The sequence below is a fragment of the Piliocolobus tephrosceles genome, chromosome 8 (assembly GCF_002776525.5).
Source record: "Piliocolobus tephrosceles isolate RC106 chromosome 8, ASM277652v3, whole genome shotgun sequence".
In the NCBI taxonomy this organism is placed as follows: Eukaryota; Metazoa; Chordata; class Mammalia; order Primates; family Cercopithecidae; genus Piliocolobus; species Piliocolobus tephrosceles.
Genome location: NC_045441.1, coordinates 132,965,756 through 132,983,711, shown reverse-complemented (window position 1 = coordinate 132,983,711; position 17,956 = coordinate 132,965,756). Strand labels below are relative to the sequence as shown.

At 37.8% G+C, this 17,956-nt stretch overlaps 1 protein-coding gene across 1 annotated transcript; it reads right to left on the bottom strand.

Annotated features, from left to right (window-relative positions):
• Positions 1–2,197: 2,197 nt before the first annotated feature.
• On the bottom strand, positions 2,198–17,956 carry LOC111525593 (olfactory receptor 6B1). The gene is made up of 2 exons (XM_023191025.1): positions 17,911–17,956; positions 2,198–3,202 (listed from the first exon to the last, which is right to left on the bottom strand). The coding sequence occupies exon 2, from the start codon at positions 3,175–3,177 to the stop codon at positions 2,242–2,244; it is 936 nt and encodes a 311-aa protein (XP_023046793.1). The 5' UTR covers positions 3,178–3,202; positions 17,911–17,956; the 3' UTR covers positions 2,198–2,241.

The following is a 17,956-nucleotide window of genomic DNA, read 5'->3' as shown; positions in this document are numbered from 1 at the left end:
TGCCCCTGATAGTTGCAGCCTCTCAGGTTATGTATGTGGAGTCAAGTAGGTGTGGAATGGTTTTAGACAGGTCCAGAGAGCATAGCCTTCCCAACCATTTTCCCATGCAAACCCTAATCTAGTGGCAGCTTGGACTGCCCAAGATATTTAACGATCAATGTCTTTTCCATTATGGTAGTTGATCCTCATAACCATTGTGTAAGAAATGCCAAGCAACTATTATTACTCCTGTTTTACACATGAAGACTCAGTGTTTCCAAAAGTATAGATGGGTTGGCCAAGGTCACATGGTGGAACGTATATGCAGGGCTAAAATTCAAGTTGTTGCCAGAGTTTTTTTATCTTTCATTTCCTAATCCCTACTGAACATGTCTTTTCTTTTCTTAATGCACACATTTAATATCCCTATATGACTATGCCATTGTATTTTGATTCATTTGAAGTTTTCAGAAAAATATCTCTTTTTTGTGTGTCTAGGTTTTAAATAGAAATATATTCATTACAACTTCTTTATTGCATCAAGGGACCAAACTACATTCCAGAAGCAAACATTAAATCCTTTCCATTTTTAAACATTGTTCTCTTTTGCACATTTATTCCTTAAAGCAATTTTATTTTTGTTTCTTTTTTCCTCTAGGACCTATAATTCACATTTTTTCATTTTTATTTTATTACTGTTCTGCAGGTATAGCAATTCATAATTCCAACTATATTTCTTTACAACTAGCTTTCATACTCGGTTTCTAAAGAAGTATGTTTTCTCTCTAGGGAGAGCCCATTCGCTAGAGAAAGACCTAGGTTTGGATTCAGGGAACTGGGACTTTTGACCTCTGCTCCCCACTGTCTGTGGTTGTATGTTATTTACTTCCTTGAACATCTGTTCTGGAAGTTTATAAAATGGAACAAATAATTCTGACTAGTGTGTCTTAATTAAGAAGAAAGAGAAAGCATTCTTGAAAGTGTGGTTTGTTCTTAGCTAAAAGATGTTATTAATGCAAGAAACTCTACTGTTTAAAACTGTTACAATAAAAGAATTAAATTCCCACTAATGTTGGCCCACTATGTTGAATACAGCTTAAAAATATATCTCCCTTTGCTACTGGCAAAAGTATGAACCAAGAGTGAGCAAATCTGTGTACCTTCTATGGGTGTAAAGTACATTTGATCAATGAGGTTCTAGTGTGTGTGTAGAAGGTGTTAGATATATAGGTAAGGAGAGTTGAGAGTCACTATGGCATGGAATGAAAATCTCTGTCAATTCCCGAAACTGACCTTGTTACTTATCTCTGGGATGAGTGTGGAGAAAGTGGAAAACCAAGAGAAGATGAAAGAGAGAAAAAAACAAGAGAATATTAAGATCAAAAGAAAAGAGAAGTAATGAGGGCAATTATTATCTGGCAATTCATATATTTGATGATATTCATGTATCATCTATTTTATGTTCACCCACTAAAGGATACATTGTGGAACCTAGAAGGGAAATATAAAATTCAATAAAAGGCAACTGTGTGAGTTATATCAGAAGACAAAACACAATTGTGTAAGGTGCAATTTACTTACAGATAAAAGAAAGCACTCTAACTGGTTTAAGCAGAAAGGCATTTAATACAGGTTAGTAGGTGCTTGCAAAAAGTGTTGCAAAAACTCAAGAAGCAGTCTCTGCCACCAAAATTCACCCCCAGCACAACATCAAGAATGAGATTGTTGAGGGAGTTGCTACCTCTGTCTTAGAAAGATGGGAAATCAGGAAGCTACCATGTATTTTGTTGGCCCCAGAGCTATTAGTGTATGGCAGATCCAAAAACAGCTAACTCACCCATCACCATATCTCTTCCTACTCAACTTGGTTATAAATTTACTCACAGTCTTAGAAACCCCATTGATGGGTGCTGACGAGTTGATGGGTGCAGCACACCAACATGGCACAAGTATACGTATGTAACAAACCTGCACGTTATGCACATTTACCCTAGAACTTAAAGTATAATTAAAAAAAAAAAAAGAAACCCCATTTGGGGTCACAACCATTGAGAATTATTTTCTCTAGCTCTCTAGAAGGTGTATGGCCTTAGAGCACTGACCATATGCCCCGATGCAGACACCCAAGAGCCTGAGATTGATGTAGACATGGTGATGTCCTATTAACACGGGCAATGTCCTAACTGAGTCATTAAAGGAGAAAGGATGGAGGAAGCCATACAGGCTCCCACTTGACCTTTCTTTCTAATCAATTGCAATTGACTAGTCAGATCTGCTGGCCTGGCAATATGCCAGTTTCTTCAGAGCTTCCTTGACCTCTCGGTTTCTTAGGCAATAAATGAAAGGGTTGAGAGAAGGAGTGACAATGGCATAGAAGATGGAAATAATTTTGTTCTTGTTGAAGGCATGGATAGCTCGAGGTCGAACATACATGAAAATAATGGCTGAATAGAAAATGGTGACCACCACAAGGTGGGAGGCACAAGTGGAGAACGCTTTCTGCTTTCCTGTGGGCATGCGTAAGATGGTGGCCAGAATGCATCCGTAGGACAGGACAGTAATAAAGAGTGGGAAAAGGAAGATGCCCAGTGCCAGGATAAAGTCCACCAACTCAGCTATAGACATGTCTGTGCAGGAGAGATTAAGTACTGGAGAGATGTCACAGAAGAAGTGGTTGATGACATTGGGACCACAGAAGCTGAGGCGGGAGATGAAGTAGATCTTCGCCAGGGAGATGCCAAAGCCAATGGCCCAGGAACCAAGAGCGAGGCGGAAGCAGAGCCCATGGCTCATTATGGTCGGGTAGTGGAGTGGGCGACAGATGGCCACATACCGGTCATAGGCCATGGCGGCCAGGAGCACACATTCTGTGCACATGAGTGCGATGAAGAAGTACAGCTGTATCATACAGAGTGTGAAAGAGATGCTGTTGTTCATAGACCAAAAACTAAACAGTAACTTGGGCACAGTCACAGAGATGTACCAAGTCTCCAAGAAGGACAGGTTGGCCAGGAAGAAGTACATAGGCTTGTGCAGTGGCCGATTTTGCTGCACCAATAGGATGATGATCACGTTTTCAGCAACTGTCAGAATATAGGCCACAAGGAATATCAGAAACATGACTGCCCGCATACTCAAGCTCCCAGGGAATCCCACCAGAATGAACTTGGTGACTCGTGTGTGGTTCTCCAGTTCCATATTGGAGATACAGGGCTTAGGTCTCCTGGGGAGGAAAAGTCATTTGATCAGACTCCTTGGTCCAGCTATATTTTTCCATCCTTGTCTTCTCTATCAGTAACAGTAACAGTTATCATTTATTAATACATATTATAGTTCAGACCATGAACTGGGTACGTGAGGCACACAACATAATTTAATTTTCACATAGCTGTGTATGTGTGTGTGTGATCATACCTGCTTTAATAATGAAGAAATCGTGTCTTGGAGAGGAATTAAGTAACTGACCAAGCTGTCACTGGTAGCAGGGCAGGAATCACATCGAAGTCTCAGTCTAAAACCCATGCTCCTTCTAATATCTTGCACCGTCTGACACTTTACAATTGCCAACTCCAAAAGATACACCTGACCTTCCTGCCTCACCACCTACCCAGAGCTCTGGAAGTTCTGGAAGTTCTTCCTTACAACTGCTTTATCCTTCACATGCCATTATTTTCATCTACCATCCCTGGAGAGTAGCTGTCATCACCTGTGAGATACATGAGAAAGTGAGTAGCAGAGATTTGGGCTTTTTGGTATTAAAGACCCCCTGGACTTCATTCAAGTCAAAGGTCTGCCACGAATTTGCTATGACCTTGAAATCTTACCCTCGCTGAGATTCAGTTTCCTCTGTTGTCAATGTGAATTTTAATATTTATTCAGCTTATTTCGTTGAGGATCAAAATCCAAATGAGTTAATGTAAATGAAATTGTATATAAACTAATAGCAATAATCATGAAAAGGGATTTCCCCCCATATTAGAGCAGTGATGAAGGTAAGAATACGCTAACAGGACGGAGGGGAGGAGCTGCTGTGATCCAAGGCAAAGCCGTGAGCGAAGTAAACATGGGCCTCATTCAGGGAATCTGACGTTCTTGGGAGTGAAGGTGGGGATCACTGAGTGGAGATTTTTAAAGATAAGCAAACAAAGATGGAGATGCATTATAAAATTGGAAATATTTTCTATCAAGGTTAACAGACAGAACATAACACTAAAGTAATCAGGAAAGGTCCCTCTGACATTTGAGGAGGTGATACTAAGGCTGGGAAAGATTCTAGGGCCCCAGCTCTTTGAAGGGCTGAGGTGGGAGGGAGCTGTGCTGAAGGAGGTATGATTGCCGTGCTGTGATGGATGGGAAAGGAGTCAAGGAGAAAGGCAGGAAGGCAGGGCCAGAAGGTGTAGGACCCCAGAGGTTATAATCGGGAATCTGAACAGTGGTCTAAAAGCACTGGGAAACAAGCAAAAGATCAAAGGTGAATGGGACATGATATGATTTATGCAATGGAAAGATAACTCTGTCATTGCAAAATGGACTCCTTGGAAGCAAGAGTGTGAGCTGTGAGCTATTAAACTAGTTGGAGGCTACTCAGAATAGGCGACAGTGAACTTAGATACTGTGGTTCCAGAGAAGTGGATTTAAGATACACGTTAGAAGCAGAATCTTTAACAGTATTGGTGGGTTGGATATGGAAGGTGAGAGAAAGAAAGAAATCAAGGCGGAATCTCAAATATAGGGCTTATTACCTAGAGGTGATGCCATTTACTAAGGTAGTTAGTTAGATGGCATCATTTACTAACTATTTTACTATCTTTACTAACTGTCTTACTAACTATCACAGTTCAGAAAATCCTCTAACAATAATTTACTGAGTATTTAATAGGTACTGGGAAGTTCTTTTCATGCAATATCCCATTTAATCCACAAAATAATGTTAATTATACATTGTTATTCTAATTTCAAAGAAGACTCTGTGGTTTAGCTAGATTGAATAATATTTCCAAGTTAGACAGTGATAAAATCAGAATCGTAAAGCCCAGGGCTGACTACAAAGGCATGTCCTTAACCACTAGAGTGAAACACACTGATGAAGAATATAACATTTTGGACTCGCCAGTGTATTTTACATTTAAAATTTCTGACTATTTTATGAAATGTTCTTTAATCCTGTTGAAATTTTATTATAAGCTGAGACTATTAGAGATGACCCCAAATGTTAAAAAGAAAGCAATACGACACAAGTACATATTCAGTCAGACACACATAACTGAAATGAATGTATAGAAATGCTTGGTCAATGTATCAGTGAATAGATAATGATTGGATATGTTTTGAAATGTAAATTAGGAGGAGGAAAAGGCATTTTTGGCGGATGAACCAGAGTGAACAAAGGCACAGAGATCTGAAACAGCTGGAAATTTTCAGGAGAGCAGTTCGTAATTGCTGCGTGAGTGGGCAAATTGTGAGCGAGTGAATGAGCAGAAAAGGGATGGATGGAGAGAGAAAGAGAGAGACTTTATTGTCACGGACCAGATCATGGAATAGTGAGGCATTTAAGAATTATCTTGACGTATAGACAATTAGTAATCACTGTTTGTCAGCAGGATGACAATATCCTCTTATTAGATTCTTGTTTTTGATGTGGGAGGATGGGTTCGGATGGGACAAGGTTATCAAACCAGAGATTCATAGACCCATTAGAAAGCACCCTCACAGCAGACACTTAAAGATACACACAAAGAAGAGAAAAATCATTCTAGCTTATAACATTTGTCAAAGAAACAAAGATGGACATACTCAACTATACTTGTTCACAAGTTACCTAAGTTTTCACTTCTAGAGGAAGCTCTACAAGAAAAACAAAGGATTCCTTATTTGTCATTAACTAAGTAAAGGTGCACAGGCACTAATTATTGCATACTGGTATTTCTGTGTATCATCTTACTGCAAAATATGTAGAGCCATTTTACTTATAATAGTTTTTACGCCATTAAGCATACTCAAACTTGTTACCCCTCATAGCAGATTTACCCCTGGTCTAGAATCAAACACCTTTGTTTCTTATGCCTGCTGCTATGCACTTTTCCCCAATTTTGTCAGGGTTCTATACATACGTAAGTTCCAAGTAATTTGAATTTGATGGACTTTTAACCTCTGCCCCTACCAAAACAGCAGTAGTTTTTGTAGCCACCACCACAAACAAGTTGCCAGGAAGATGCAGCGGTTGCAGTACAGGGATATCAGGTCATCGGGTCCATGGTAGGGATCTAAAGTTTGGGATCATAATCTGGGGCACTTATTTTTGATCCCACACCAAGAGATGTCTCCAAAGTAGCAAGGGGAGCCTGCTCCCTCAGCTCACTGCATAACTGGCTGCACTTAGATTTCAGGAGACAAGAATATTATCTGGACTGATTGCTAGGAATTGAGAGTGGATAGAACAAAGAAGCATTAAACATTTCAGAGTTTAAATGTTGCTGCGCTGTAGGAGCCTGAAACAGGGCTGCCTGCATAGTGAGAAAGTAATACTCTGAGAGGGAGCACTTACCTCGGCACAGCAGCTTCTGATAGGATGATATGTGAAAACAAAGCCTTCACCAATTCTAAAATAGGAAGAAGTAGAAGAAAAAGATGCAGGTATTGAATAGATGTGAGGAACCTACTTTCTAAACCTAGAAAGAGTGACTGGGTACAGTTTGCCCCACTGCTTTCAAGCTGAAAGCCAGGATGAGATGACAGGAGAGCCCTAGGCACCAGGACCACATCTGATGTGCCTGATGTGGCACCAGGCTGGTTCTTCCAGCGCCCTGGGATCAGGGTGCCCATCACCTTCCTGGTGAACACGGCAGTGATTTTAGGCACACTGAGCTGTGAAGACTTTTGGATTCTGAGGGCTTTATAGAGTACCAAGACTTTCCCTACATGTCTGTCAAGACCCAAGAGAAAATAACCTTGACAATGGCAGCTCAGTTCTCTGTGGGATTCAAGAGAAATTTCCATTTGCCCATTGTGGTGATCTTAATTGTTTTATATGTTATTGGTTCCATAAGAAAAAAAAAGTCCACTTGGGACTACACACTTTGGAAAGAGTCATATTTTTTTTGACAGATGAAGAGAAAAATGTACTGCAGTTAAATCTCTGTGTACAGACTTTCGAATATTCTTCCATCTTTGGCTTACTTGAAAAAGGATGATGACTCAAATGCTCCAAATGTGATATTGATATCCAAAGGAGACTGATATTACTACATTTTAGTAAAAGTTTAAATGACAGCTTTTGTCTTGGATACTTATGTCAACTTGTTCACTAAGTAAATTTATCATGACAGAATGTATTGTTGCTTTGTAAGCTGCCCGTGGGTACCATTTGACCAATAGTTCACATTCCGGTACAAAGCTCCAGTGTACTAAAAATCACTTCTTCTGTAGCCAGCAGAACTCTGAAGTTGCCCTCTCACAAGGAAAAGCTATCAGATTCACTGTGATTTGATGCAATTGGAGATAAAGATATTAAAAGTTATAAACAATTCAGTCTGGAGAGCCACACATGTTTATGGTAATTAAGTAAGCAGTCTTCAATACAATTTCTCTTATAGGACTGAAGTACGAAAACCAAATAGTAGCAAATAAAAATAAGGCATCTCTTTCAAATCTCTGGCCTCAATTTATCTCCAAGTCTCAGAAAAACTCTGACTTGTCTAAAATGTATTATTTGATATTAATCACAATTTTTCAACATGGTTTTAAGCTGCCGTGATATGGTCGTCACTGAGGGGGACCACATTGCTCCTCCAAAGATAGAAAATGTCCATCTACTGTGAGAAGATTCTGTGAATTACTGTGACAATCATTTTTTACTCTTGGAGTCAACATTTTATACAAGCAATTCTAGAACGGAGATATTTAGTAGATAAAAATTGGCTGTATTCTAGGACATGTTGACACAATCTTATCCTAGAATTCAGCTGTACAGGTTTTCCTTGGAGTTTTTTCTTTTTCTTTTTTTTTTTTTCCTATACCAATTAGTTTCAGGTTGAAACCTTCTGCAGTTCCCTGTTCAGTGTACATGGGAAGCAATAAGGAAACTCTGAGAACTTGTGTGTTGTGCCTGAGGTCCCTTGGCTATCTGCCTTCTTTTTTCAGAGTTCACGTATATTTTTGTTATGTCCAGTTTTTTGTCGTTGTTGTTTGTTTTTATTGTAAGGAGCATTTGATTCTTTGTTATTGTTCTCTGTTCACCATTGGTTGACACTAGTTCTGTTTGGGGCACACCTCAACACTTTGGCCATTACAACTTGGTTTTAGCTGTCAATTGTTACTGGGCAGAGCCTGAAGGTCATTCAGAGGTGAAATCTTAGGGCCTTCACAGGCCTTTTCTGAGCATGCATTCTGCTCTGGATATGCACATGGCTTTCTTAGTTTTCTGGTATACACCTGAGTTATAAAAATCCCTTATTTTCCAATGTACCTTCTTCCCCAGACTATTTTCTTCCCAATCTTTTCTGTCTGTTGCTTGTTCCCACTTTTATCCCTAGACCAAGACTGCTGCAACCAATACTTTTGCTTTTAACTGCATTCGGCAAATGGCACCTAGGAAGCTACCCCAGACCTGGGAAAACTCCAGTCAAGCAAAACAAAGGTAAACCCTTCCACCAGACCTTTAGTTTGCTTCCAAATGGTTAGAAAATTGTAACCAATTTTCTTTGAGAATAAGGTTGATATTGCTGTTTCTCATGCACATTGTTAAATCTGCGCCAGAATTGTGGGCTGTTATCTTCACAGCTGACACCAATCTGGGAAGTGAGAGAGGACAGGTGGGCAATTTAAATGCCCAAAACTCTGTTACTACAATGCGGCAGCTTCTGTTTTCATTAATCTTTCCATTGTTTGTTTTAACTTTTGGCTAGAATCCATAGTTAAACAAAAGCTAATTCTGACAGTTTTTGCCACCTTATTAGTTGTTTATTATTGTTGTTGTTGTTGTTTGGTTTTTGTTTTTGTTTTTTTGAGACAGAGTCTTGCTCTGTTGCCCAGGCTGGAGTGCAGTGGTACAATCTCTACTCACTGCAACCCCTGGCTCCCAGGTTCAAGTGATTCTCGTGCCTCACCCTCCTGAGTAGCTGGCATTACAGGCACCTCACCACCATGGTGGCTAATTTTTGTATTTTTAGGAGAGATGGGATTTCACCATGTCGGTCAGGCTGGTCTCAAACTCCTGACCTCGTGATCCACCTGCCTCGATCTTGCAAAGTCCTGAGATTACAGGCATGAGCCACTGTACCCGGCCTCATTAGTTGTTTTTATGGAGTTATGAAGAAATGGAATTCCTTAGTTCATTAATGATGGTTTTTTATTTGTATGTGTATGTGTGTGTGTGTGTATATATATTTACTTTATATATTGTCTTTGCCACTTGCAACCTTGCCAAACTCTTTTATGTCTACTGCGTATATATATGTATGTAGAGTCTTTATGTTTTATGTATATAATAACATTGCCTGAAATTTAAAATTGTTTTATTTTGTTTCTTTCTCATTTGTATCCCTATTATTTATTTTTTCCGAACCCTGTGATTTTGGCTAGGACTTTCAGTTGAAGAGAAATGATGAGCATAAACATACAGGTCACATTTTCAGTCTTAGAGGAAAATTAGTTTTTCATCATGTTAGCTGTTGTTAGCTGCAAGTTATTCGTTAGACACCATCCTTGGTTAAAGAGTATCTTATATAACTAGTCTTAGAATCTTTGTCATTTATGAATATTGAATTATATTTACTGTCTTTTCTGCATCTATTAAGATGATCAATTGGTTTTTCCTTTTAGTCTGTTGATAAACAAAGTACGTTGATTTGAATTAGTTTTGGATGTTTAATCAACATTGCATTTCCTGCATAAACTCCCCATGGTCATAATCTATTATATTTTTGTAACTTGATGGACTTGATTGGCTAATATTTTATTAAGAATGTTTGTGTGTCCATGAAGGTTATTGGACTGTTTTGCTCTTGATTGTTTGTTTGTTTGTTTTGAGACAGTGTCTCGCTCTGTTGCCAGGCGGAAGTGCAGTGGCACAATCATGGCTCACTGCAGCCTCAAACTCCCAGGTTCAAGTGATCTTCCCATCTCAGCCTCCTGAGTAGCTGAAACTACGAGTGCATCCCACCACATTTGTCTAATTTTTTTGTATTTTTGTAGACAAGGTTTGCCATTTTGCCCAGGCTGGTCTTGAACTCCCGGGCTGAAGCAATCTGCCTGCTTTGATCTCACAAACTGTTGGGATTACAGGTGTGAGCCGCTCTGGCTGGCCTCTTTTCTTATATATATGGTTTTGTCTTCAGGTAAATCTGGGTTCATAAAATAATATAGTCAGTATTCTTTTCTATTTTCTGAAAGACTTGTGTAGAAGTAGTACTATATTATCGTTTTATATTTGGTAGAATTCATTAGTGGAGCCATCTGGACCTGGATTTTTCCACAAGAAGATTTTTAAACACAAAATCAATTGCCTTCATAGATAGGGAGTCAGGCTACCTATTTTCTCTTATGTGGGCTTTGGCAGCTTTTGACTTTTCAGGAATTTAACTATTTCATTCAAGTTCTTTGAATTTTCGGTATAAAGCTATTAAACTATTACCTTAGTATTGTTTCTAATGTCTGCAGGATCTGTAGAGACGTGTTCTCTTTAATTGTATGTGTCCTTATTTGTGTTTTCTCTCTTTGTTTCTTGATCAGTCTAACTAGGGATTTTTCAATGTTATTGATCTTTTCAAAGCTTGCTCTTGGTTTCATTAAACTTCTCTACTATTTTTCTGTTTTCCCTCATCATTTTTTATCTTATTTTGTTTCTTCTGCATTTTCTCTTTAGTTTTATCTTTTCAGTCTAGTTTCATAAGACAAAACTCTGAGTCATTGATTTGAGACATTTCTTTTTTTTTTTTGAGACAGAGTCTCGCTCTGTCACCCAGGCTGGAGTGCAGTGGCCAGATCTCAGCTCACTGCAAGCTCCGCCTCCCGGGTTTATGCCATTCTCCTGCCTCAGCCTCCGGAGTAGCTGGGACTACAGGCGCCCGCCACCTCGCCCGGCTAGTTTTTTTTTTTTTTTTTAGTAGAGATGGGGTTTCACCGTGTTAGCCAGGATGATCTCGATCTCCTGACCTCGTGATCTGCCAGTCTCGGCCTCCCAAAGTGCTGGGATTACAGACTTGAGCCACTGCGCCCGGCCGACTTGAGATATTTCTAACAAAAGCATTTAGTGCTTCATATTTTTCTCTAAGCTCTGTTTTTTGTTCAATTTGAAATATCTTTTTCTAATTTTCTTTGTGATTTCTTTGACTTATTGATTAATTAGAAGTATAGAGTTTAACTTTCATTCATTTGGGTTTTTTCCATAGGTTTTGGTTTATTCCTTATTTCTTATTTAATATCACTGTTCCTTATTTCTAATTTAATATCATTGTGTTAAAAGAAAATATTCTGTATAATTTCAATTTCAAATGTGTTGACATTTGTAGTCTTCTATTGCTGAGTAGAATGTTACAAAAATGTCAATTAGGTTAACCTGGTTGATGGTATTGTTCAGGTCGTCCATATATTTGCTGACTTTCTTATTGTTTACTTGATCTATCAAATACTGAGAAAATTATGTTAACATCTCCACTAATAATGATGGGTTTGTCTATTTATTCTTTCTGTATTTTTAGTGCTATTATTAGATTATTAAAATTATTATATTGTCTTGAAAAATCAACTCCGTTATTATACAATATCCTACTTTAATTCTGGTAATATACCTTCTTATGGGAATTTATTAGAAATTATTATAGTCTCTCCAGCTGTCTGACACAGTGTTGCATGGTAGATCTTCATTGTCTTTTTACATTTAATCAATTTATTTTTTATATTAAAAATGAGTTGATTGATTGTAGAGAGCACATAGTTGGGTCTTTCTCTTCAATTCTACATGTTGTTCTCTGCTTTTTAATCATTGTGTTTTAGACTATTTACCTTTACCGCTATTAGGGGATGAAGTTGTATTTAAGTGTACCACTTTGCTATTTGTGTTTTGTTGTTGCTTTTGCTTTTGTTTTCTTTTTCTACACTTTTACCTTTTTATTAATTTTATTAATTTCATCTTATACCTAATATTGGCTTATTAGTTATACCTTTGTTGAAATGTGTTTAGTAGTTGCTCTGTATTTTAAAACTTTTTTTTTTTTTTTTTTTTTTTTTTTTTTGATGGAGTTTTGCTCTCGTGGCCCAGGCTGGAGTGCAATGGTGCAATCTCAGCTCACTGCAACCTCTGCCTCCCAAGTTTAAGTGATTCTTCTGCCTCAGCCTCCTGAGTAGCTGGGATTACATGTGTCCACAACCATGCCCAGCTAATTTTTATATTTTTAGTAGAGACGGGGTTTTGCCATGTTGGCCAGGCTGGTCTCAAACCCCTGACTGCAGGTGATCCACCCACCTCAGACTCCCAAAGTTCTGGGATTGCAGGCATGGGCCACCATGCCCAGCCTAAAACATAAATATTTAGTCTATCATAGTCCAATTTTAAATAATATTATAGTCCTTTACAAAATGTGTAAAAAGATTACAATGGTTCACTTCCATTTTTTTCCCTCTCATCTTTGTGCTACTGTTGTTGGCATTTATTTCTAAGTGTGTTATAAACTCCACAATACATTTACTTTTACTCTACAATACAGTTACTACTTTTACTTCATTCAGTCAGTTCTTATTTACGAATAATAAAAACAAATATTTTTTACCTTCATTATTTTTGCCATCACTGGCACTCTTGATTTCTTTTGTAGGTTCAAATTTCCATTTGGTATCACATTTCTTCTTCCTGAAGAACTTCATTTAATATTTCTTGTAGTGCACTCACATGCGATAAAGTACATCAGTTTGGTTTATCTGAAAAAGTATTCCATGCTCATATTTGAAAGAAATTCTCACTATGTATAGATTTCCTGATTAGATTTTTGTTTTTCTTTTCAGCATTTTAAAGGTGTCCTCCTTTGTCTTATGCTGTGCCTCATCTCGGATGATAGGTGAGTTGTCATTTTATCTTTGTATGTGTATATAATATTTCTTTTTCTATGCATATCTTCAAGATTTTATTTTGGTATCTGAGTTTTGGCAATTTGAATATGATTTTCTTTCTCTATCCTGCTTATGATTCTCTGAGCTTATTGAATCTGGGATTTCTTTCATTGATTTTGCAAAACTTTTAGCCATGATATCTGAAAATATTTCATTTGCCTTGTTACTCTCTCTTCTTCTTAGACTCAAATTAAACATCTGTTAGATTGTTTTATGTTGTTGTACAGCTTGTTCTATTTTTATCCACTTACTCTTCTCTTTTTATTCCAGTTGGGATAATTTCTGTTTCCATAACCTCATGTTCACTGACTCTTCCCTGTGTAATAGTCAGCCTTAACCCCATCAAAGAAATAATATACTTTTTGTTGTGTTTTTTGTTTCCAGAATTTCTATTTTACTTTTTTAAGAAACAGTTTTATTGCTCTACTAAAATTTCTCATGTTCTTATGCACATTGCTTATGTTTTCTGCTATATCCTAATTATAGTTATGGTAAAATTCCTGTTTAATAGATAGATCCAGTCTAGATCATTCCTGGTTCTGATTCTTTTGAATGTTTTCACTTAACAAAGAGTAGGTATTTTCTTGCTGCTTTTGAAACGTAATTTTTATTAAATGCTGGAAATTGTTGGTAAAAGAACAGTAGAGACTGGGCTATAGACTCTTTATACTTAAAAATGGGGTGCTGGTCCTTCTGTCAGACTATGTGTGTAAGTGGTTGAGGTGTTTTGGGTACTGTTACTACAATTACTTTCGGTGATCCACAGATTTCAAAATCTTCCAACCATGAACAATTGATGCTTTGTTGAACCTAAATAGGAGATTTTAATCAGTGTTCCTGTTCTACCCAAATTTTACCAAGCATATCATTGCCTTTGTAATAAAAGATATCTCCATACTTTGGCTTCTTTCCCAGAAATAGGTGCTGTTGATTTTCACTTGGTGCAAGGCTTGTGACAGGGACAAAGATATTCTTGTTTTCCCTGATCCAGCCTCCATCCTAGTGAGGCCCTGTAAACCTGAGACTTGGGAACTGGTGTTCCTACCTCATCTCACCAGTCATGGCAGCCAGACTCTGCTTTTTATTTGTGACTGGTCATGGGTGGGAGTTTCTGCCCTTTTCCTAGTGGACTCCTAGTAGCAGGGCAGGATCCTAGCTTGAATGGATTTCTACCTCTTCCCTAAGAGCAAACTGCTTTTACTTCTACTTTTCCCTCAGTAGCAACTCACTTTTGTCTGGACAAGTGGCATGAAGGCTTTCTGACCTTTCCCCAGAGGTAAACAAATGTTGATTTTGTTTGCAAGGCTTATGGTAGGAGCAGAGAGATTTCCGATCCTCCTTCAGGGAAGAAAACATTTTGCTTCTATCTTGGTTCTTTAAAGATAATTTTATTTCTTTCTATGAATACTTTAAAAAGAAAAACTGTGGTTGAGTGCGGCGGCTCACCCCTGTAATCCCAGCACTTTGGGAGGCTGAAGTGGGCAAGTTGCCTGAGGTCAGGAGTTTGAGACCAGTCTGGCCAACATGGTGAAACCCTGTCTCTACTAAAAATACAAAAAAGTCAGCCAGGAGTGTTGGCATGCGCCTATAATCCCAGCTACTCGGGAGGCTGAGGCAGGGGAATTGCTTGAACCAGGGAGATGGAGATTGCAGTGAGCTGAGATTGTGCCACTGTACTCTAGTTTGGGGGACAGAGTGAGATTCTGTCCCCCCCACACACACTCACACAAAAATAAATAAATAAAAGAAAAAGAAAGATTGTGTTACCTTTGGTTCGCAGCAGTTTTACTCTGATACACCTAGGTATGTTTCTATTGTGCTTTTCCCGTTTGAGATTTGCATCTGTGTTTTGATGACTTTATTAAATTTTTGAAAATGTTTCACCATTATGTCTTACAAATTTCTTTTTTCCATTCTCTTTCTTCTTTCAGTTTGAGTCTGCAAGTACAAGTAGGTTAGACCTTTTCATCATGATCCAAATGTTAAACCTTTTTAGCATATCCCATAAATCACTAAGGCTGTTTTGAATTTTTCTTCTTTTTTTATTTCTCCCCTGAATCAGGTTATTTTCTACTGACTTATCTTCTACTTCACAAATCCCCTGCAGTTCTCTCTAGTCTGCTATTGAGACTGTTAATTTTATTTTAAAAAATTAAATTTAAAAACACTATTTGATTCCTTTTAGTAGACTCCAGATTTTTGATAATATTCTCCAGCATGGTTTCTCTTTTCTTAAACATGTTAATATGTTAATCAGTTATTTTATAGTTAAGTCTGATAGTGTCAATGTCTATATTTCTTTGGAATTGTTTTTACCATGAATCATAAAATTGAAAAATGCTTTAAAACCAATGTTACGGAGTAACAGTGGTCAAGAGACTAAGAAAACAGGCAGAACTTATGGTAGACTCAAAGAACTGAGAAAGCAACAGCTGCCTTTCCAGGCTTATTAAGGAACAGATCTTTTCTAAATAGCTATATAGTCAGCTGGGATTTCTAAAGTAGTCTTCTCTAGGAGTAAGGAGAAATTACAAAACTAAAAACACTTCATAAAGTAGCTCCTAGATAATTGCTTGTTAGAAGTCAAATAAATCATTTCTTGAGGAGGATAACATTATGGAGAGCCTCAAATTACCCCTACAGTTTTCCAAACACAGTGTCCAACACTCAATCAAAGCTTATCTGTCATGAAAGTTGAGATTCAAACACTGAAAAATAGTTTTATTTTTATTTTTTTGCTTAGGAAGCTCTTGAATTTTTCACAGCAGGTATTCTTTTCATAATTCTACACAGCTTCTAAAATCAACATTTTGCATGTGGAGACAATACAATTTGCTTATTATGGATTGAATATGTAATGAGGAAAATGGAGGAAACAAGGATATAAAAACTATGCCATATATTAAGATAATAAAGAGGAATATTTTGGTGGGGGGAGTAAAAGTAGAGACTTGCTTAGATATGTGAAAATCTAGAGTTATCAAGTAGGCAGTTGGATACTGGAGCTGTTCTGGGTGTGTATAATTTGGGAGTCCTTAGTGTTTACTGATATTATAAAATTAGATGAGATCAGCTTGGATATTAGTGTACTTGGATTTGAGATTGAATGTGAATCATCTAATATACAGACATCTAAAAGAGAATGTGGCTTCTGCATGGGAGTCTGAGAACTTTCTAATGAGGTAACAGGAATGCAAGGATAATGTGGGATCCACTGTATCATATTCTGCTAGAGAGGCTGAGTGAGGTGAGGACTGAAATTGACCATTGGTTTTAGCAATATGAAAAATTCTAGTGATTTATACACTAGTGATTTTGGGCAAATGGTGGGATCAAAATCTTAGTTTAGCAGGAATCAGGAGGACTAGAGAGACCACGGGGTGAATACCAGAGGATCTTTACTGAGTGCACTCAGATCCAGCAGACTTAACATCCAAACACTGGGCCAAGAACAAAGACAGCACTTGACTTGTATACATACCTTGGAAAGGGGGTGGGTTAGCTTGAAACAAGCTTACAGTGGCATGAAGTGTACAGGCATGAAAGCAAGGATACAGAGGCAGAAGAAAGGCAGTTAATCAAATTGTGACAGGTCATAACCCAGAATTACATATGACCTTTGTTACACAGCCCAGCTGGCTGTTATCTAGGGTTTGCTCTAGCATCTTGCATGGACTTATCTCATAACCTTCGCTATGATGCCCAGGTGGCTGTTGCTCAGGCCTGCTCAGACAGCTCATGACCTTCACTGTACCACTTAGATAAAACAGAAAATTAAAAGTTACTACTTACAGAGAACAGAAATCTATAACTCATACCATAAGAAAAAGGAAAATTTGTTTTTCTCCTTCCTATGTTGAGGGAGTGCTGGAAGAGTCTCCAGAGCACATTCCTTTGTGTCCTAGTTCCTCACATAGTGTTTGTTGAGGCTTTTCCTAGGTCTAGGCTGTGCCTGTTGCTGCCTCTGGGATAAGTCAGCCCAATACAGGAAAGCTTGTTTCTTTTCTTTTTAATTTTATTTTTTCTTTCTTTAATTTGCACCTCGTGGGGAGTGATGGAAGGGGAGAACATGAGAGTGAAAGGTGCAGTTATTTCCTTCAGGGAATCTCTATGTAAAGGAGCATAGTGAAATGGGACCATGTCTGTAAGGTGATGCATAGTGTGGTCTATTATTTTAAATCTAAAAATGATTTATTCTCAAGTGGTAGGCATGATGTGGTCTTAAGGAGGTTCTTTTTTCCTTCAGATGGCAAAGGCATATCAAATTTGTGCTTATGGAAATGATCCAGGAGAAAATGAAAAATTTATGATTTAAATAATTAAGGCAAAGATACATTCAGATTTTGCAGGGTATGAAACAGATAATTTATGAGGTACCCTTGAGGAAAAAGAACACAAAGTAATAAACAAAGTTTGTATGAAAATAAACATTTATTTAGAGTGCAAAATAATGGATAACTAAGTTTTACAAGGTTGAAAATACCTTAAACATCAAAATTTTATAAAAATAAAAATATTTTTTTCTATTAAATATCTGACACAACTCTATAAATCTCTGCTCCCTACTGTTTTGGCTACATATCATCTGATCACATTTTCATGACGATAACTTTGTAATATCACTTTGGGGTTGATTTTGGAATCACAGGAGGTGAGTAATTTGCTCAGATATGTAAGCCAAATGGAGATAAAAACCAAGACAAAGAAAGACCACCTGTGAAGTATAAACTTCCTGCTGCGCCTCAAATAAACAGGGTTGTGATGCAGGAAGAAATGGTTTAGGATGGCCTCCTAGAGGGAAGTGCTTAATCAGACCTAATTAAAACTTACTTGTTGATGCTGGACTCTATCCCAGTCCTCCTCTCCGGTGGGTGGC

Excerpts from the sequence above, each read along its gene's own strand:
- LOC111525593 (XM_023191025.1), bottom strand. The coding sequence starts at position 3,177 with ATGGAACTGGAGAACCACACACGAGTCACCAAGTTCATTCTGGTGGGA.